This window comes from Podarcis filfolensis (genome assembly GCF_964270895.1).
Source record: "Podarcis filfolensis genome assembly, chromosome: 3".
NCBI lineage: Eukaryota > Metazoa > Chordata > Lepidosauria > Squamata > Lacertidae > Podarcis > Podarcis filfolensis.
In genome coordinates, this window is record NC_139606.1 from 105,102,193 (window position 1) to 105,116,946 (window position 14,754).

The 14,754-nt window shown below is 43.2% G+C and overlaps 1 protein-coding gene across 3 annotated transcripts in view; it reads left to right on the forward strand.

Moving 5' to 3' along the window:
• Positions 1 to 368: 368 nt before the first annotated feature.
• Positions 369 to 14,754, forward strand: part of NPHP1 (nephrocystin 1) — a 32,483-nt gene continuing 18,097 nt past the window's right edge. The window contains exons 1-14 of one of the 3 annotated variants that reach the window (XM_083605150.1): positions 369 to 528; positions 1,046 to 1,119; positions 3,158 to 3,218; positions 3,589 to 3,725; positions 4,590 to 4,824; positions 5,792 to 5,893; positions 6,590 to 6,690; positions 7,897 to 7,939; positions 8,354 to 8,438; positions 9,634 to 9,728; positions 9,880 to 10,008; positions 10,751 to 10,825; positions 12,626 to 12,736; positions 14,187 to 14,269. In XM_083605150.1, coding sequence (XP_083461276.1) covers positions 457 to 528; positions 1,046 to 1,119; positions 3,158 to 3,218; positions 3,589 to 3,725; positions 4,590 to 4,824; positions 5,792 to 5,893; positions 6,590 to 6,690; positions 7,897 to 7,939; positions 8,354 to 8,438; positions 9,634 to 9,728; positions 9,880 to 10,008; positions 10,751 to 10,825; positions 12,626 to 12,736; positions 14,187 to 14,269 — 1,403 coding nt within the window. In that variant the 5' untranslated portion in view covers positions 369 to 456. Of the gene's footprint in view, positions 529 to 1,045; positions 1,120 to 3,157; positions 3,232 to 3,588; positions 3,726 to 4,589; positions 4,825 to 5,791; positions 5,898 to 6,589; positions 6,691 to 7,896; positions 7,940 to 8,353; positions 8,439 to 9,633; positions 9,729 to 9,879; positions 10,009 to 10,750; positions 10,826 to 12,625; positions 12,737 to 14,186; positions 14,270 to 14,754 lie in introns of all 3 variants that reach the window. The other 2 variants (XM_083605151.1, XM_083605152.1) reach the window with 2 other exon arrangements.

The following is a 14,754-nucleotide window of genomic DNA, read 5'->3' on the forward strand; positions in this document are numbered from 1 at the left end:
GTTACCCCAATACTGAAGCTGCTTTATCTCCTAGCATGACATTGCAAACGTATTATATCGGCTTTATAGCACTTCTGGTTTCCACCTAAGCAACACACAGTACCTGAACACAGACACAGACACAGTGTCTGAACCATGGAATTCTAAATCCTTGGGAGAGGAAGGCACACTTTAAAAGGTGGGGGACAAAATACCGACAAAATCATCAATGGGACCGTTTGCATGGGCAGCTCGGGGTGTGCAGCCCCTGCCCTTTTTAATCTTTCGGCTGCGCTGCATGCTGGGACATGTAGTCCGGTTGGACGCCGGAGAAGCGTCGCTGTCCGTCTCCTCGTAGCGCCTAAGGATGACGCTATAAATCCCGCGCCGCAGCGTTCCGTCTCCTAGGCGACCGGCTGCGGCCTTCTTCCTCCGCGCAAGGCAGGCGCCTCGTAGAGCTTTCGCCCGGCTGGCGGTATGACCGGGCGCCGGGGCCGGACGGGCCCGCTGCAGAGCGCGCTGCGCCGGGGCCGAGAGCTGCGGGAGCAGGTGAGCTGGGGAAACGGGAGGCAGGGAAAGGAAGGGCGTGAAGCGGATCCTGCCCGGCCCTTAATTGCAGGGAACGAGAGGCATGGGGCTAGTAGGAGGGAAAGGCGTAAGCCAGAAATGGGGGAGCCTGCGGCCCTCCTCAGGCTCGAAATTTCATTCACCCTGACCGTTGGCAGGGCCGGCCCACCCATGAGGCAAGGTGAAGGTGGATGCCTCAGGTGGCATGATCCAGAGGGACATCATATCCCAATGCCGATCTTTCTTCCCTGCCTCTTCCCTTGTTCCTGATGTAGATATGGCCTCACCTGCTTCTTCCCTGGTAGAGAGGGGGGACGGCACCCTTTTGGGGTCTGCCTCAGGTGCCGAAGTGTCTTGGGCCGGCCCTGGCCGTTGGCTCTGTTGACAGGTGTTGGGAGTCCAGCCGTCTCTGGAGAGCCACAAATCCCAGCCGAAAAGTAGTGTGCTAATTCTTTCGTTATCGTTTGACAAAGCGAATCTTGGTCGTTCGATATTTTAGGTGAATGCTTTGCTCCAAGAAAGCAAGGAAGCGGGGGCTCTGGACTCTGGAAAGAAGCAAAGCCTTAGTCAGAGGTAATGTGTTTATATATATATATATTCAAAAAACTCCTTCTGGTAAGCATAATGCAAATGTATTTGAGGTCAGAGGTGCAACCAGCAACATTTATTGATGCTTGTTAGTTGGTTCCTTGGATGTAAACAAATTTGATTGCAGGTCTAAAAATATTTTCCAATCCAATCCTAAAAATGATTACTTTAATCGAGATCAGTGGGACTTATTTGCTGATGTATAACTATATTGCATTAGAGGTTTGTCATAAATTTGTATTTATGCAAGGATGTTCATGAATACAGACAGTGGCGATCGATGTGCTGAGATTTATTTTCAAAACTCTGGGAAAAGTGAATATAGTACTTGTGAAGGGTTACCTGAAAGCCTCCGACAGCTGGCTGCCTCTTCCTTTACCCCCCTCACACTCATACATGCCAGCCCTCTAACACTGTTGTGGCCATTTCAGTTCCATTATTGTTCCATTCAGTTGCATTCGGTAGTGGCGCCCTCCCTTCAGATGTCAAGGAGATAAAGAACTACATAATTTTTTAGAAGACATCTGAAGGCAGCCATGTTTCAGCAAGTTTTTTATGTTTGATGTTTTATTATGTTTCAATATATGCTGTAAGCCACCCAGAGTGGCTGGGGAAACCCAGCCAGATGGGTGGGGTATATGTAATAAAATTATCATCAACATCATCATCATCATCATCATCATCATCATCATGATAATTCTGTGCGGCGTTCACGTGCACTGGAATTATTGGTCTCCTCAGGGACTGCTGGGGCTAGAGGATTAATAGTGTCATTAAATAAGGTAAAGATAGCCCTCCTCTCCATTGTTATAGAGCTGGCCTGCAAGCCCAGGTTCAGCAAACAGAACAACGAATGAATTTTTGAAATGTGGCAGGTGAAGAAAACAATGTGAAGGGGGTGGGGGAGATGCTCACTGCCTGTATATGGCTATCAGTGCAAGTGCACGTAATGCACTGTTGACATGGGTAAGGAAAAAAAGAAGACCTTTCAAACATCATGTAGGTTCTGTTGCATTTCCCAGTGGCATGTCGCATGGTTTTGCACTATAAGTGAGGAATTTATCGTGTGGTATTTCATGCAGTATGGATCTGGCCCCTCTCCAGTGGGTTATCTAGAACAGTGTTTCCCAACCTTTGGTCTCCAGCTGTTTTTGGACTACAACTCCCATCATCCCTAGCTAGCAAGACCAAAGGTCAGGGATGATGGGAATTGTAGTCCAAAAAGAGCTGGAGACCAAAGGTTGGGAAACACTGATCTAGAAGACAAATAATGGTGACCTGATTTCAGTCTCATGTTGGCTGTTTCTTTTTTTTGATTAGAATGTCCATTGCCTACCAGTGTGTGCTATCTGTGAAAACCGAGAGTGCATACTCATGATCACTGAATGGTGATTATGTAAGCTTTATCTCAGGGATGAGGAGCCTATAGCCCTTAAGATGTTGCTGGACTACCATTCCCATCATCCTTGACCACTGGTAATGCTGGCTGGAGCTTGTGGGAGTTAGTATACAACAATATCTGGAGGGCAACAGGTTTCCCATCTACTTTAGCTGTTAAGAGATGCTTAGGATGTCTTGACAGTTGAATAATACTTTTAAGGTTCCTGCCTAGGAATGGAATTGTCTTGTTTGGGCAGACTTAGTACCAGCAGATACTAAGTACCAGGAGGTACTAAGTGGCCCACCAGAGAACTACAATCTACTTTCCCTCATCCCTGGCCAAGCACTTGGTTCAGATCCTCCAGGAGAATGAACAGTTGAGATAGCCTGCTGTGTTTTCTCAGCAAGAGAGATAGAGCAACTTGATGACTTCCAGTCTCAGTGTGCACACACTTTCTCCCTCTGCACCAGAAGAGAATATGTCCACTGTCTTTCCCTATTCAGAGAAGTAATTTGTAGTGCCATGTTGGCTTTAATGCTAACCTTGAAGTGAATGGGAAATTATGTGACTGATCTATTAGAACTGAGCCTTTGCAGATTTGGGGGCTCAACACCTACAATGCAAGTACTGTTTTTGTTGTAGATGTTTGGAGCTGAAGAAGTCTGTTGATGAAAATATCTCTGCTCTACAGAACTTGAAGAAAGTAAGTGTTTAAGGTACAGCCCTTCTTGTTTCCACAATAATAAATTGGAGAGGAGGTTCAGAAAAATACTCTGTCAGGGTAGGACCTGAGATTACTGCACTTACCCTGTCCATCCTTCAGTGGTTAACCTAAATTTGTGGTATACAACTTCCTTAGACAGCTGCATGTATAATACTATTGGTAAACGTATCCCAAAGTCAAAGGAGTCACTATTTTTTTTAAGTATAAAGCACCATGTGAATGTTTACCTGTAATTAGCATATTTCCCATAAATGTGATCAATGCCAGGCTATGTTAGATTGATATTTTAGTTCAAATCCTAATGTACACAAGAATGTTATGAAAAATCTGGTGTATTGTTATCTTGCAGTCAGATGAGCCTGCCCCTGTGGGAAATTATAATCAGAGAAAAGAAGAAGAAGGAGAAAAATTGTTAATGCTTTCTGTGCAGCTGGATAAACTTATAGCAATATTTAGCCGGGAAGATGTGACCAAGGACTCCAGCATGTAAGTAGGTTAACAGTACAAACCTGTGGATTTCTGCTCGGAGGTAAGACTGCAATTCTAACCCTACTTATCTGCCAGTAAGCCCCACTGAATTCAGGAGGCTTACTTCTGTGTATTTATGGTTAGGTTTGCAGCTTCAGTCCCATTGAGTTCAGTGGGATTTACTCCCAGATAAGTGTGTGCAGGATTGCACTCTAAAACAGGTTTTTATTAATCAAGCTGGATTATCCCATGCTTGCTCAAGTCTGAGCATGGACATCTTTATCAACATAAAACTTTCTTACAAGGTAAAGGTAAAGGACCCCTGATGTGGCCATCATGACTAAACTGCTTCTGGTGCAACGGAACACCATGATGGAAGCCAGAGCGCACGGAAATGCCGTTTACCTTCCCGCTGCAGCGCTACCTGTTTATCTACTTGCACTGGCATGCTTTCAAACTGCTAGCTTGGCAGGAGCTGGGACAGAGCAATGGGAGCTCACCCTGTTGCAGGGATTCGAACCACCGACCTTCTGATCGGCAAGCCCAAGAAGCTCAGTGGTTTGGATCACAGCACCACCTGCGTCCCTTATAATAGTTACAGGTGCATAGTCATTGATGCTTTGTCTGCTACATAATTTTAGCTTTATCTGACATAATTGTATAATTGTTAATTGCTACCTACCCCAAAGTTAAGGGATGAGACTGCTTAGAAATATTAATGTATTCAGAATATGAAATTGAGAAATTATTGAGACACCTGGTCCTTCTTATACCCCTAGAACAAGAAAGGAGAAGTTCGTTACAATGATGTCTGTGTCAGTGGTTGATTAGAATAAGCAGTTGTCAAAAGACTGTGATGGACTCTGTTTCTTTTTGGGTTAGCAATACAAAAAGGAAGGACAGCCCAAAAACACTACAAGAAAACGAAGAAAGTGAAGAGGAAGATGAGGAGGAGGAGGAAGAAGATGATGAAGAAGAAGAAGAAAGTACACAGGATGATGGTGATGATGAAGAGGATGGCGAAGATGAAGACAAACTCGGAGATGATTCAGCTATTAAAAATTTTATCACTCTTGGTGATTTTTCTGCACAGCAAGAAGGTGACCTGACCTTTAAAGTAAGTAAAATGTAATATTATTAGTTTATGTGGGCATATCTCACTAAGTACTATAGCTGTGTAGGATTTGTTTGTTCATTTGGTGTAGACATTGCATAAGTCAGTCATCACCAATCACACTCTGATGCCTTCTTGCTGCATCCAAAAACTCTATTTGATTATGCTACACAAGTCTAGCAGTGATGGTTTTCCCCTAGGGTAACAAAGTCTATCAATACCGCTATGCATGTGGTAGGTACCAAGTTGGCTTGTGATGCCAGGTAGCCTAATAGGAACAGGTGGCCATTATCATTGTTATAGCTGGAGAGAGGTGTGCACTGTACAAGAGAGGAGAGCAGCACCTTCATCTCTGGAGCCTCCTTATACATGAGGATAAGGCTTTATCCCTATTACAGTGTTTCTCCAAGTGTGCTACTCTCACATGAAAAGGTAAATATCTCAATTCTATAGGTACTAAATATATGCCTGGTGAGTCCATATTCTAGGGTGGGGGGAAGGCTTTTTCCTGCTGTCCATCTCTCACCTCTGCCTTTCTAGTTGTAGCTTTTTTCTTTTGTCCCCTACCATTTAATGTGAACATTGAGAATCAAGGTTAGCCCACCACCTGCATAGGCCTCTCCTGGGTTCAGTTTCTTGGTCTTCCCAGAGTGTCTCTCTAGATTGTAGCAACGAGGCAGGATTCAAGATCAAGCTTTTATATGTGTGATGTTGGAAGCCCAATATAACAGCTAGCTCAGTCTTAAGAGCATCTGTAAACCATTCAATATTTACATGCCCAACTCTAGGATCTTCCACAGTAATATTATTCATCAATTGGTAGAAATATAAGAATAGCAGTCACTTTGGGTAGAAGCAACAAACTTAGACCACTAGGCCTCTGCTTTCATCATATGTTCAGCACAGAATATCTTTAAACCCTTGTGTATTAATTTAGTTTCTTCCCCTCTCTTTGTTTTCAATACTGAAGAAAGGTGAAGTTCTGCTTATCCTTGAGAAAAAGCCTGACGGTTGGTGGCTGGCTAAAAACTCCAAAGGGGAGAGGGGCCTTGTGCCTAAAACCTACCTTATGGTTGGTATGCTTCTACTTTCCTCTTTCTATTCAGTTCCATGTTTAATGTTATTGTTGGCATCTTTCCACTTTAGTGGGCTTGCAGTGTTCCTTTTCATGGGCTGCTGCAGCCGTCTGGACAGCAATATGGAAAATAACTACCAAGCTTTCATCTTTCCCAAGATTGTGGTGTGGTGGAGTGTGGGGATGGCATTTTTAGTGCTATAGAAATAAAACCCAGTAGCATGCCAACTGGTAGATATTTTCTGTCATTCCTCAAATATTTCACATTGCTTTCTTGAGACACCCAGCCAAATATAACATCTTAGGGCAGTTCCAGACTGTTTCTATTTTCAGGTAAGATTCGGTCGCATCCTGGCAAATTCAGATTGTGCAATTATAGATGATAGGGAGGTCTTGTGCGACACACCCTTAAAAAAAATATCAAACAGACTTTTTGGGATAAAAGAAAGGGACAGGAAAATACACTGGAAACAACACTTTCTTTGACACAATGTCAGCTAACTTCCCTCCAAACAAATCAGAATAAATACTCAGTAGCAACCCAGGATCCAACCCAGGGTGTATTCACAAAGGAGCAAGAATTTGAAGCAAGAATTTCCATTTCTACTGCAACGTAAGATCACGCAACTTCCTTTTTTTAAAAAAAAAAAGATATAGAATGTTATTGACTGTTGCAATGGATCAACTTTGTAGGTGAAAGATGAGGAAGAGGGCCAAGAACCAAGTGAAGAGGAAACCGAGGAAGATATAGAGGTGGCAGATGAAACGGAAGGAGGGGCCAACATTCTGAAAAGGTAAAGGGACCAGAGCTGTGAGTGGAAATGCATCATCATGCTGCTGTTGTGATGGGGGCTTCTTCACTGCAGAAGCTTCCTTGCGTCATTTGTGTATCTCTGATTTGAACTTGACTGATTTCAGTCCTGATTTGTATCCACTACAAGAGCAAACACAGTGGGAGATGGTAAAGCCTTTTAAACCAGGGCTCTGCATAATGGGAAAATACAACAACAACAACAACAACAACAACAACAACAACAACAACAACAACATAAATAATAATAATAAATAATACCCCGCCCATCTGGCTGGGTTTCCCCAGCCATTCTGGGTGGCTCCCAACAGAATATTAAAAACACGATAAAAGATCAAATATTAAAAACTTCCCTAAACAGGGCTGCTTTCAGACGTCTTCCAAAAGTCAGATAGTTGTTTATTTCCTTGACATCTGACGGGTGTTCCACAGGGCGGGCGCTACTACTGAGAAGTCCCTCTGCCTGGTTCCCTGTAACCTCACTTCTCGCAGTGAGGGAACTGCCTGAATGCCCTCGGAGCTGGACCTCAGGGGCTGGGCTGGACAATGGGGGTGGAGATGTTCCTTTAGGTATACTGGGCCGAGGTTTGCAGTAGTGATAGTTTGGGAATGCATTCCTGAACAGGAATTTATAAGACTCCTGAAGAATCCTGCAAAAAGTGAATAATTTATTTAATGTCATTTAAGGAACTTCATTTCTCCTGGACTTCAGAACATTATTACAGTAGAGCAGCCGTAAATCTGGTGCTGTTTCTTTTAACAACACATGTGCCTTCAATTTGTTACTGCTCTTGTGGAACATTTTGTAATGGCTTTTTATTGTGCTGTACGCTACCCATGGTTCCTGTTTGGGTGGAAGGGCAGTGTAGAAATCAAACAAACAAGCTGACAAAATAGGTACAACAGTGATCAGACCACTTTCACATGGTAGTGAAAGGCAGGCGAATAGTGCGAAAACTAAGGCTGCCTTAGCCACAAAACTGAATTAAAAAAGATTCCAGTCTCAGTTACCACATGGTCAGAATATAGATTAAATGGTTTTTCCCAGTGGGACCATCACTCAGTGTGTCATTTTACAACCCATCACCATAATCACATATTGAGTGTCAATTTGCCCATCTGTATATTTGCAGTTAATTGATTTGAGGATCAGCTTTGTGTTATGTTCTTATTTTTATGCTACCTACAGAACAGATTCACACTGGAGTGCTGTTAAAAAGGCCATCACAGAGGTAAGCCTGTGTTTTATCATTTGCATACCATTCATGATTATTGATATTTTGCTTAGTTTTTCTTACAAAACCAGACAGCCAAACTGGTACTCTTATTTCATATGGTACTCCCTCTTTCAAACAGTCCAACTATGGACAGCAAAGTTAGCAAACTGAGTATCAGTTTGCTTGAAAAGGGCAGGAACAGTGCAGTCCTATTCATGTTTACACACAAGGAAGTGGGGCTTACTTCTAGGTACTATAATGTACTATAATGTAAAGAATTGCAGCTGCAGAGTGTTTCTACTTGTTCATCCAGTGGCTCTTCAAAATACTTGATGTTCAGTGACTTGCTACTTAAAGACTAATATGGAGCCAGAAGCAAACTGATAAATGGAAGCAATATCTAGGTTGAATTATCTCTCTTCTTAATAGAATAATACCTTAGATGCACTGACAACTATGGGAGCAGTTCCTGCAGGATTCCGACCTTCAACACTTGCACAGCTCTTGGAAGAAGGTAGGAGTTTTGTAAAACTACTCTATTAAATCCAGAGCTCCCAAGGTATGAAGCAAGTTTATTTTAGGAGGGGTGAACATTTATTGGGAGGTGACCAAAGTTCTGATGGCAGAATGTTGTAATTGTATTTGTGAGGGTTTTTTTTTAGCCAAGTGGGGTATTTTTATGAAATAAATATTTTTATTGCATTTTTCATTTCTTTAAGTTCTGGATAGCAGTGTGTCAGGGTGGGTATTGGAGCAGGTCAGCAATAGCTCACAAGGTGTCAGTGAAATTAACTATTTAGTCAAAGAAACAAACAGCTCAGGCCTAGTGAGCACAGCAACTAGATCTTGCCCCAATGAAGCTTTGCCAGGACTGAAGGTCTGTCTCCTACTCCTATTCCCCGAATTCCTTCCCATGCAATCTGAGGTTCCTTCATCTTGCCTGTCTTTTCTCCGCCTTTCCTATACCACTTCAGATTCTGGGAAACCAGAGGGGAGGGAGCTGGTTGGAGCAGGAGGGGGAGACCCCCGGCGTCTTCAGCAGCCTGACTCATCTCTGTTTCTTGCCCCCCCCCCAGCCTCTGCTTCTGCCTCTGAGTCTGGACTGCTCTCTGCCACAGCCTCTTCCTGCTCACTAAACCCTGTTACTGCTTCAGTTTCTGCTCCCTCGTTTCCCTCTGTCCACTCATTGTTGTCCCACCACCAGTCCCCTGGCTCTGAGCCTTCTTTCCTTGGGGTTTCCTTGGGGGTTCCCCAGCTGGCATCTCCCACCACTCCTCTGCATCCAGTCAGTCCATGATACAGTGGTGACAGAAATCTTTTAACAGAGTTTAAAAAATGCCTCTTTTCTATTGGAAAAACGCCCCTGAAACTCCGAGCATCCTCCAGTATGCGCAGCCCTGGAAAAGGCATTTCCCCTCTTCTCCAGTGTGCTCAGCGACATATATCAGAATGATATATGCACACTAATCTTCTGGCAAAACACTAATCTTCTGGCAAAACACTAATCTTCTGGCAAGAAGAGCGAGACAGAGCAAGAAGAGCAAGATAAGATTTATCACCAAGTCAGTATGTTTAAGATTAGGATGTCAGTCTGTAATTGTGCTACTGCTGAAGTCATAAAGTTACTTACTTGCAAATTCCATTGAAGATAACCAAGATAAAGGGAGATGGGAAAATAAACACACTAAAAATAAGCATTGTTCTTCCAGGAGTTCAGTTTCGGGCTTCTTACTTCTTACAACCTGAGCTCACACCTTCCAATCTTTCTTTCCGAGATCTAGTGTGGAACCCGGAAAAAGGCACTGTAAGTATTTGCTCTCAATAAAGGCCCGATAAACTCTCTTTAGGGTAGCAGAAAATGGGGAAATTGGAGAAAACGTATTATGCAATAACATATTACGAAGTAAATGTAGCTGTAAAATGTAAAACTCTGGTCCCTGCTCCCTTTCTTTCAGATTCAGTCAAGGCCAACTCGGCTGTCACTGATTGTGACCCTATGGAACTGTAAAGGGATTCCTTTTCCTGGAATGAGCATACAAGTCCTGAGTAGACATGTCCGACTCTGCCTTTTTGACGGTAACAGAGTGAGTTCTACAAATCACTTAACCTGAGCGGTTAAAATTTGAACTTCTTCCAATATCTTGATCACATTTATGAAACAGGAAGCATGTGTCTACTCGTTGTCAACTGCTATTTTGTGGAGGATTTAAACAGTTGCTGCCTATAACTTATTTGCATACAGTTCTTTGTTCTGCATTTTAAAAGCTTATCAGGTTTCAGTTAATTTGTACTGAGAAAGTATTCCAGACTTCTCCTTTCTGGCTATCCTATCTTATATCTGCCGCATTGCATGATGTTTATCTGTACACGACCCATGTGCAGCATTGACATATTTAGGGTCCATGAAATTTAACTCAAAATTGACTCACTGAAATTAATGGACGTTGCTAAGCTAGGTTCATTAATTTCAGTAGATCTGTTCTGAGTAAAATGTTGCACACCACCCTCAGTGCCAAATAAGTTGATTAGTCTGCCATCCCTCCTTATCAGAGAGCTGATGGATAATAGACCTGATTGTTACAACACTCTTGAACATGTACCTAGTGATTCTCAAAAGCAGGATTTGCATTGTTCTCCATTGCAGAGTGAAAGCATCAGTTTGTGATAGGCTGGATTCAGTGATCATATTTCTAAATTTCATGAGCTAAAGAAGGTGAACGTTGGTCACTCCAACATAAGCTGATCTTGTAATGAAATAGTTTCCTGTTCTTCATTGCGTTAATCTACACTGCTGTATTCAAATGTTAAATTACTTTCTCGTTTTAGATACTGAGTAATATTCATACAGTTAGAGCTACGTGGCAACCTAAAAACCCCAAAACATGGACCTTTTCTCCACGGGTAAGAATACTGAGGAGATTATTGATAGATTTGACCTGGTAAATTTTGCATAACTTTGTAGGATTGTGATCTGTAGTATGTACAATTAATTCTAGCGCAATCTGATAATAATCTTCCTCCTCGCCAAAAAAAAAATTAATAATAATAATTAACCAAAATGCTAGTTAAGCATTACTTGTGATTTAGAGGAGGGGGAACTGAGCCATAGAAACACATGCCAAGTTCTCAGTTGCCAAGCAGAATGAATTTAAGTGCTATGAGGTTTGACCTCTGGCAACCACATCTTGGAACTGTATTGATAAAATCCTGCTGACTTGAGGATCAAACTAGATAAGACAAGGGAAATTCATTTGCTGTTTCTTTCTTTTACAAAAATAAAAAAGCAGCTTGGGTAGAGGGTCAGAGCGTTGGAGAAGGAAGGGCAAAAGGTTTTACTCATCTAAATTCTCTTCCCATTTCCTATTTGCTGTGCTAAGAATAAGATGAGCAAATAGCACCTGGGAATAATTTGGAACAGGAAAGCTGCTCAGGGCATTAATCCCTCAGCTTCACCAGGGGTCAGCAAACTTTTTCAGCAGGGGGCCGGTCCACTGTCCCTCAGACCTCGTGGGGGGCCAGACTATATTTTGAAGAAAAATAATGAAAGAATTCCTATGCCCCACAAATAACCCAGAGATGCATTTTAAATAAAAGCACACATTCTACTCATGTAAAAACACGCTGATTCCTGGACCGTCCACGGGCCGGATTGAGAAGGCGAATGGGCTGGCCCCGGCCCCCGGGCCTTAGTTTGCCTACCCATGCTCATCACTGTCTCTCAAATTGAATTCCACTCACTTGCTTTGCATTTGGCACTAAATAATCACAAGTTACTTGTATGTGCTGAAGGAAGTGCCATGGATTTTTCAGCAGGTGGCAGTGTTTCTTCTGAATCAGTGTTGAAATCACACAGCAAGTGGGAGCTTATGGCGCTCCAGAAGCAGCTGTCTGCAGGCAAATGCTTCAAATATGAATTTGCCCCTGTTTCGAAATTATATTGCATCTAAGTATTAGCAAGTCTACTGGATACCCCTGAAACATGGTTAAGTTAGTTTATCTCTGGGTATATTTGCTTGGGTTTTTTTTGATCCACATATAGCAGTGGAAAGCCATGATCTTATGACATCGTGAGTACCCTCCCTGCCCCAACAGCAGCCAGCGAGGAAAAGTGCATGATGCATTTCCATTGCCACACATTAGTGGTGAAGAGAACTCACAGGGTTGCCATTTTTGACAGCAACCATCCATTCTTCATCATATCTAATTTTGTCCTTAGCTTGTCACAGTGCATGTATAGGGGGAATTTGTTGAGTGAAAGGAAGGCATTGAAGAGGCGCTGAAACCTCTGTCATTAAGCTGAGCTTTGCTTGCTTGGAGCACCAGTTTAGAGTTTGAACAAGGGAAGAACGCTTCAAGAGGAGCTGCCTTCAGATAAGAAGGACACTGCAAAATGGATGTTCTTTGGAAGCTGGTGCTTATATCTTTGTGGAAAATAAAACACAATGCCCTCCTGGTTGTTGTGTAGCTTGCTGACCACTATAGGATTTAGTGTGTATTCCCTGGTTGTATCACTTAGTTGTGTGCAATAATTTCATACAAAACTAGGTGGCATGAAAAGATAGAGATTGTTGGTGATGCTTGTGATTTAATTTAATAGTTTATTTCTGAAAGAAAATGGAGGAATTCTATTGGTGTTTCAAGAGAATCTTGAAACAAAATGCTTAGATATATTTGCTTCTTCTTCTTTTTGTACATTTTTAGGTGACTGGCATCTTACCGTGCCTGCTTGACGGTGATTGTTTTATTAGATCCAATTCCCCATCTCCGGACATAGGCATATTATTTGAACTTGGGATCACTTACATTCGGAATGTAAGTTCTCACAGGTGATTCAGTGCATGAAACTATTAGAAGACAGGCTGTCTGTTGGTATTTCTTTTATATACAAAGAGCTTGGCATCAAACCACAGGAATGAAGTAGAAGTCGGTTTCAGTATCACAAGAATTCCAACCTTCCATTAGGACTGGCACATAATTTATTAGTATGAATTGCCATTCTCCTGCTTGGTGATTGGGCTGGCTGATCGTTAAGCTGTGTATACTTGAGGTTAAGGTTAATAAATCAAATTTATTTGATAAGACAAAAGTGAAAGGGATGGTGAAGACTACCAGCCTATATTTTTTACCTTCCTTTTTGGGGTAGCTCATGAAATATTGAAGGGCACACACTTTAAGAACGTAAGAGCAGCCCTGCTGCACTGGGTGAGATGCACATTGAGTCCAGCATCTTGTTCTTAAAGTAGCTCATTAGGTACCTGTGGGAAGCCCACAAGCAGTGGCGGAGGAAGCCGCTTGGGTGCCTGGGGCGGCGCGCCCAGGGGTGGGGCAAGCCACCCATAGGTGCAGGGCACACCGCGGGGCCTCCGAAGTCTGCCTGACTTCTCCCACTCAGCTGCCCTACATCTGGGGGGGAGGCAGCAGGCGGACAGTTTGGGCAGCGCAGAGCCTGCATGCGCCCAAGCCACCGTGTATCCCCCAGGAGAGATGTGTGACTCAGGCGTGCTGCAGGCTCCACGGTGAGTACCGCCCGGCATTTTGTCACACCCTTCAGGGGTGACACCCGGGGCAGACCACCTCCACCGCACCCCCTTCCTTCACCCCTGCCCACAAGCAGGACTGGAGTGCAGTAGTGTTCTCTGCATTTGCTGTTCCCACAAACTGGTATCCTGAGGCAGACTGCCTCCAACTGTCCTATTGTCATCATAACCGGTATCCATTGATAGCCTCATCCTCCATGAATTTGTCTAGTCCTCTTTAAAAACCATCCACCTTGATGGCCATTGCAACATATTTTAACTGTGCACTGTGTGAAGTAGCACTTTGTTTTGTCTGCCCTGAATGTTCCCAACATTTGGTTTTATTGGATGGCCTTGTTTCTCTCTGGTTAGCCACTGAACCCAGTGCTCTATTATTGTAGAGATGACCAGTCCCTGAGGATTGCGTGAAGAAAATACAAAACAGGGCTATCTGTGTATGCAAGCTTGATTGCCTTGCTGATAGCTGCAACCGCTAAACCAATTCCATTCCTTTAGCTGCATTTATTGGTACAATCAAACCCACCTAGCTTTGAGTGGCAGGCATTGATTATTCCTAGGGTGATGGCAGGGGGGAAGGAAGGAGAGCCTGCCATTGCTGCTTCAGCTGCACACCTAACACAGATAATGTGGGAAGGGTGGAGCAGATGGACCCAAGGGCTGATTATGTCCACCCGTTTTACATTTTAGCAACCTGGATAATTAGTTTCATCCACCTTATTTTCTAGTCAACAGGTGAGAGAGGAGAACTAAGCTGTGGCTGGGCATTTCTAAAACTTTTTGACTCAAGCGGACTTCCAGTTTCCTCCAAGTAAGTTTCCTTTGTGATTTGGGGAGGTGAAAAATATAAAGATACATCAAATTCACAGGGTTGGTTAATTATGTGTTTATTGCATTTATATCCCTCCTTCCTCCAAAGAGCTCAATGTGGCATACATAGGTCTTCCCCCTTCTCACACATCTGATCCTCACAACAACCCTGTCAGTTGAGTTACGCTGAGAGAGAGTGACTGGCTCAAGGTCACCCAGTGAGCTTCATGGCTGAGTTGGGATTTGAACCCTAGCCTGAGACTCTAACCATTATCTGCCAGAGTTGAAAAAATGTGTTGCATCACTTAACTCCAGAAATTTCAGCAGTCAAAGCTGATGATGTAACAACACAGGGATACTTGGTTTTGAGTGTCCCTCATATGGTACTACTCAATAGCATTCATGAGCCATTTCATGCTTCACCTACAATACAAATCTCCTGATGAATGTTATTCAGAAATAGGTGTGAAAATTCAGATGCAGCTT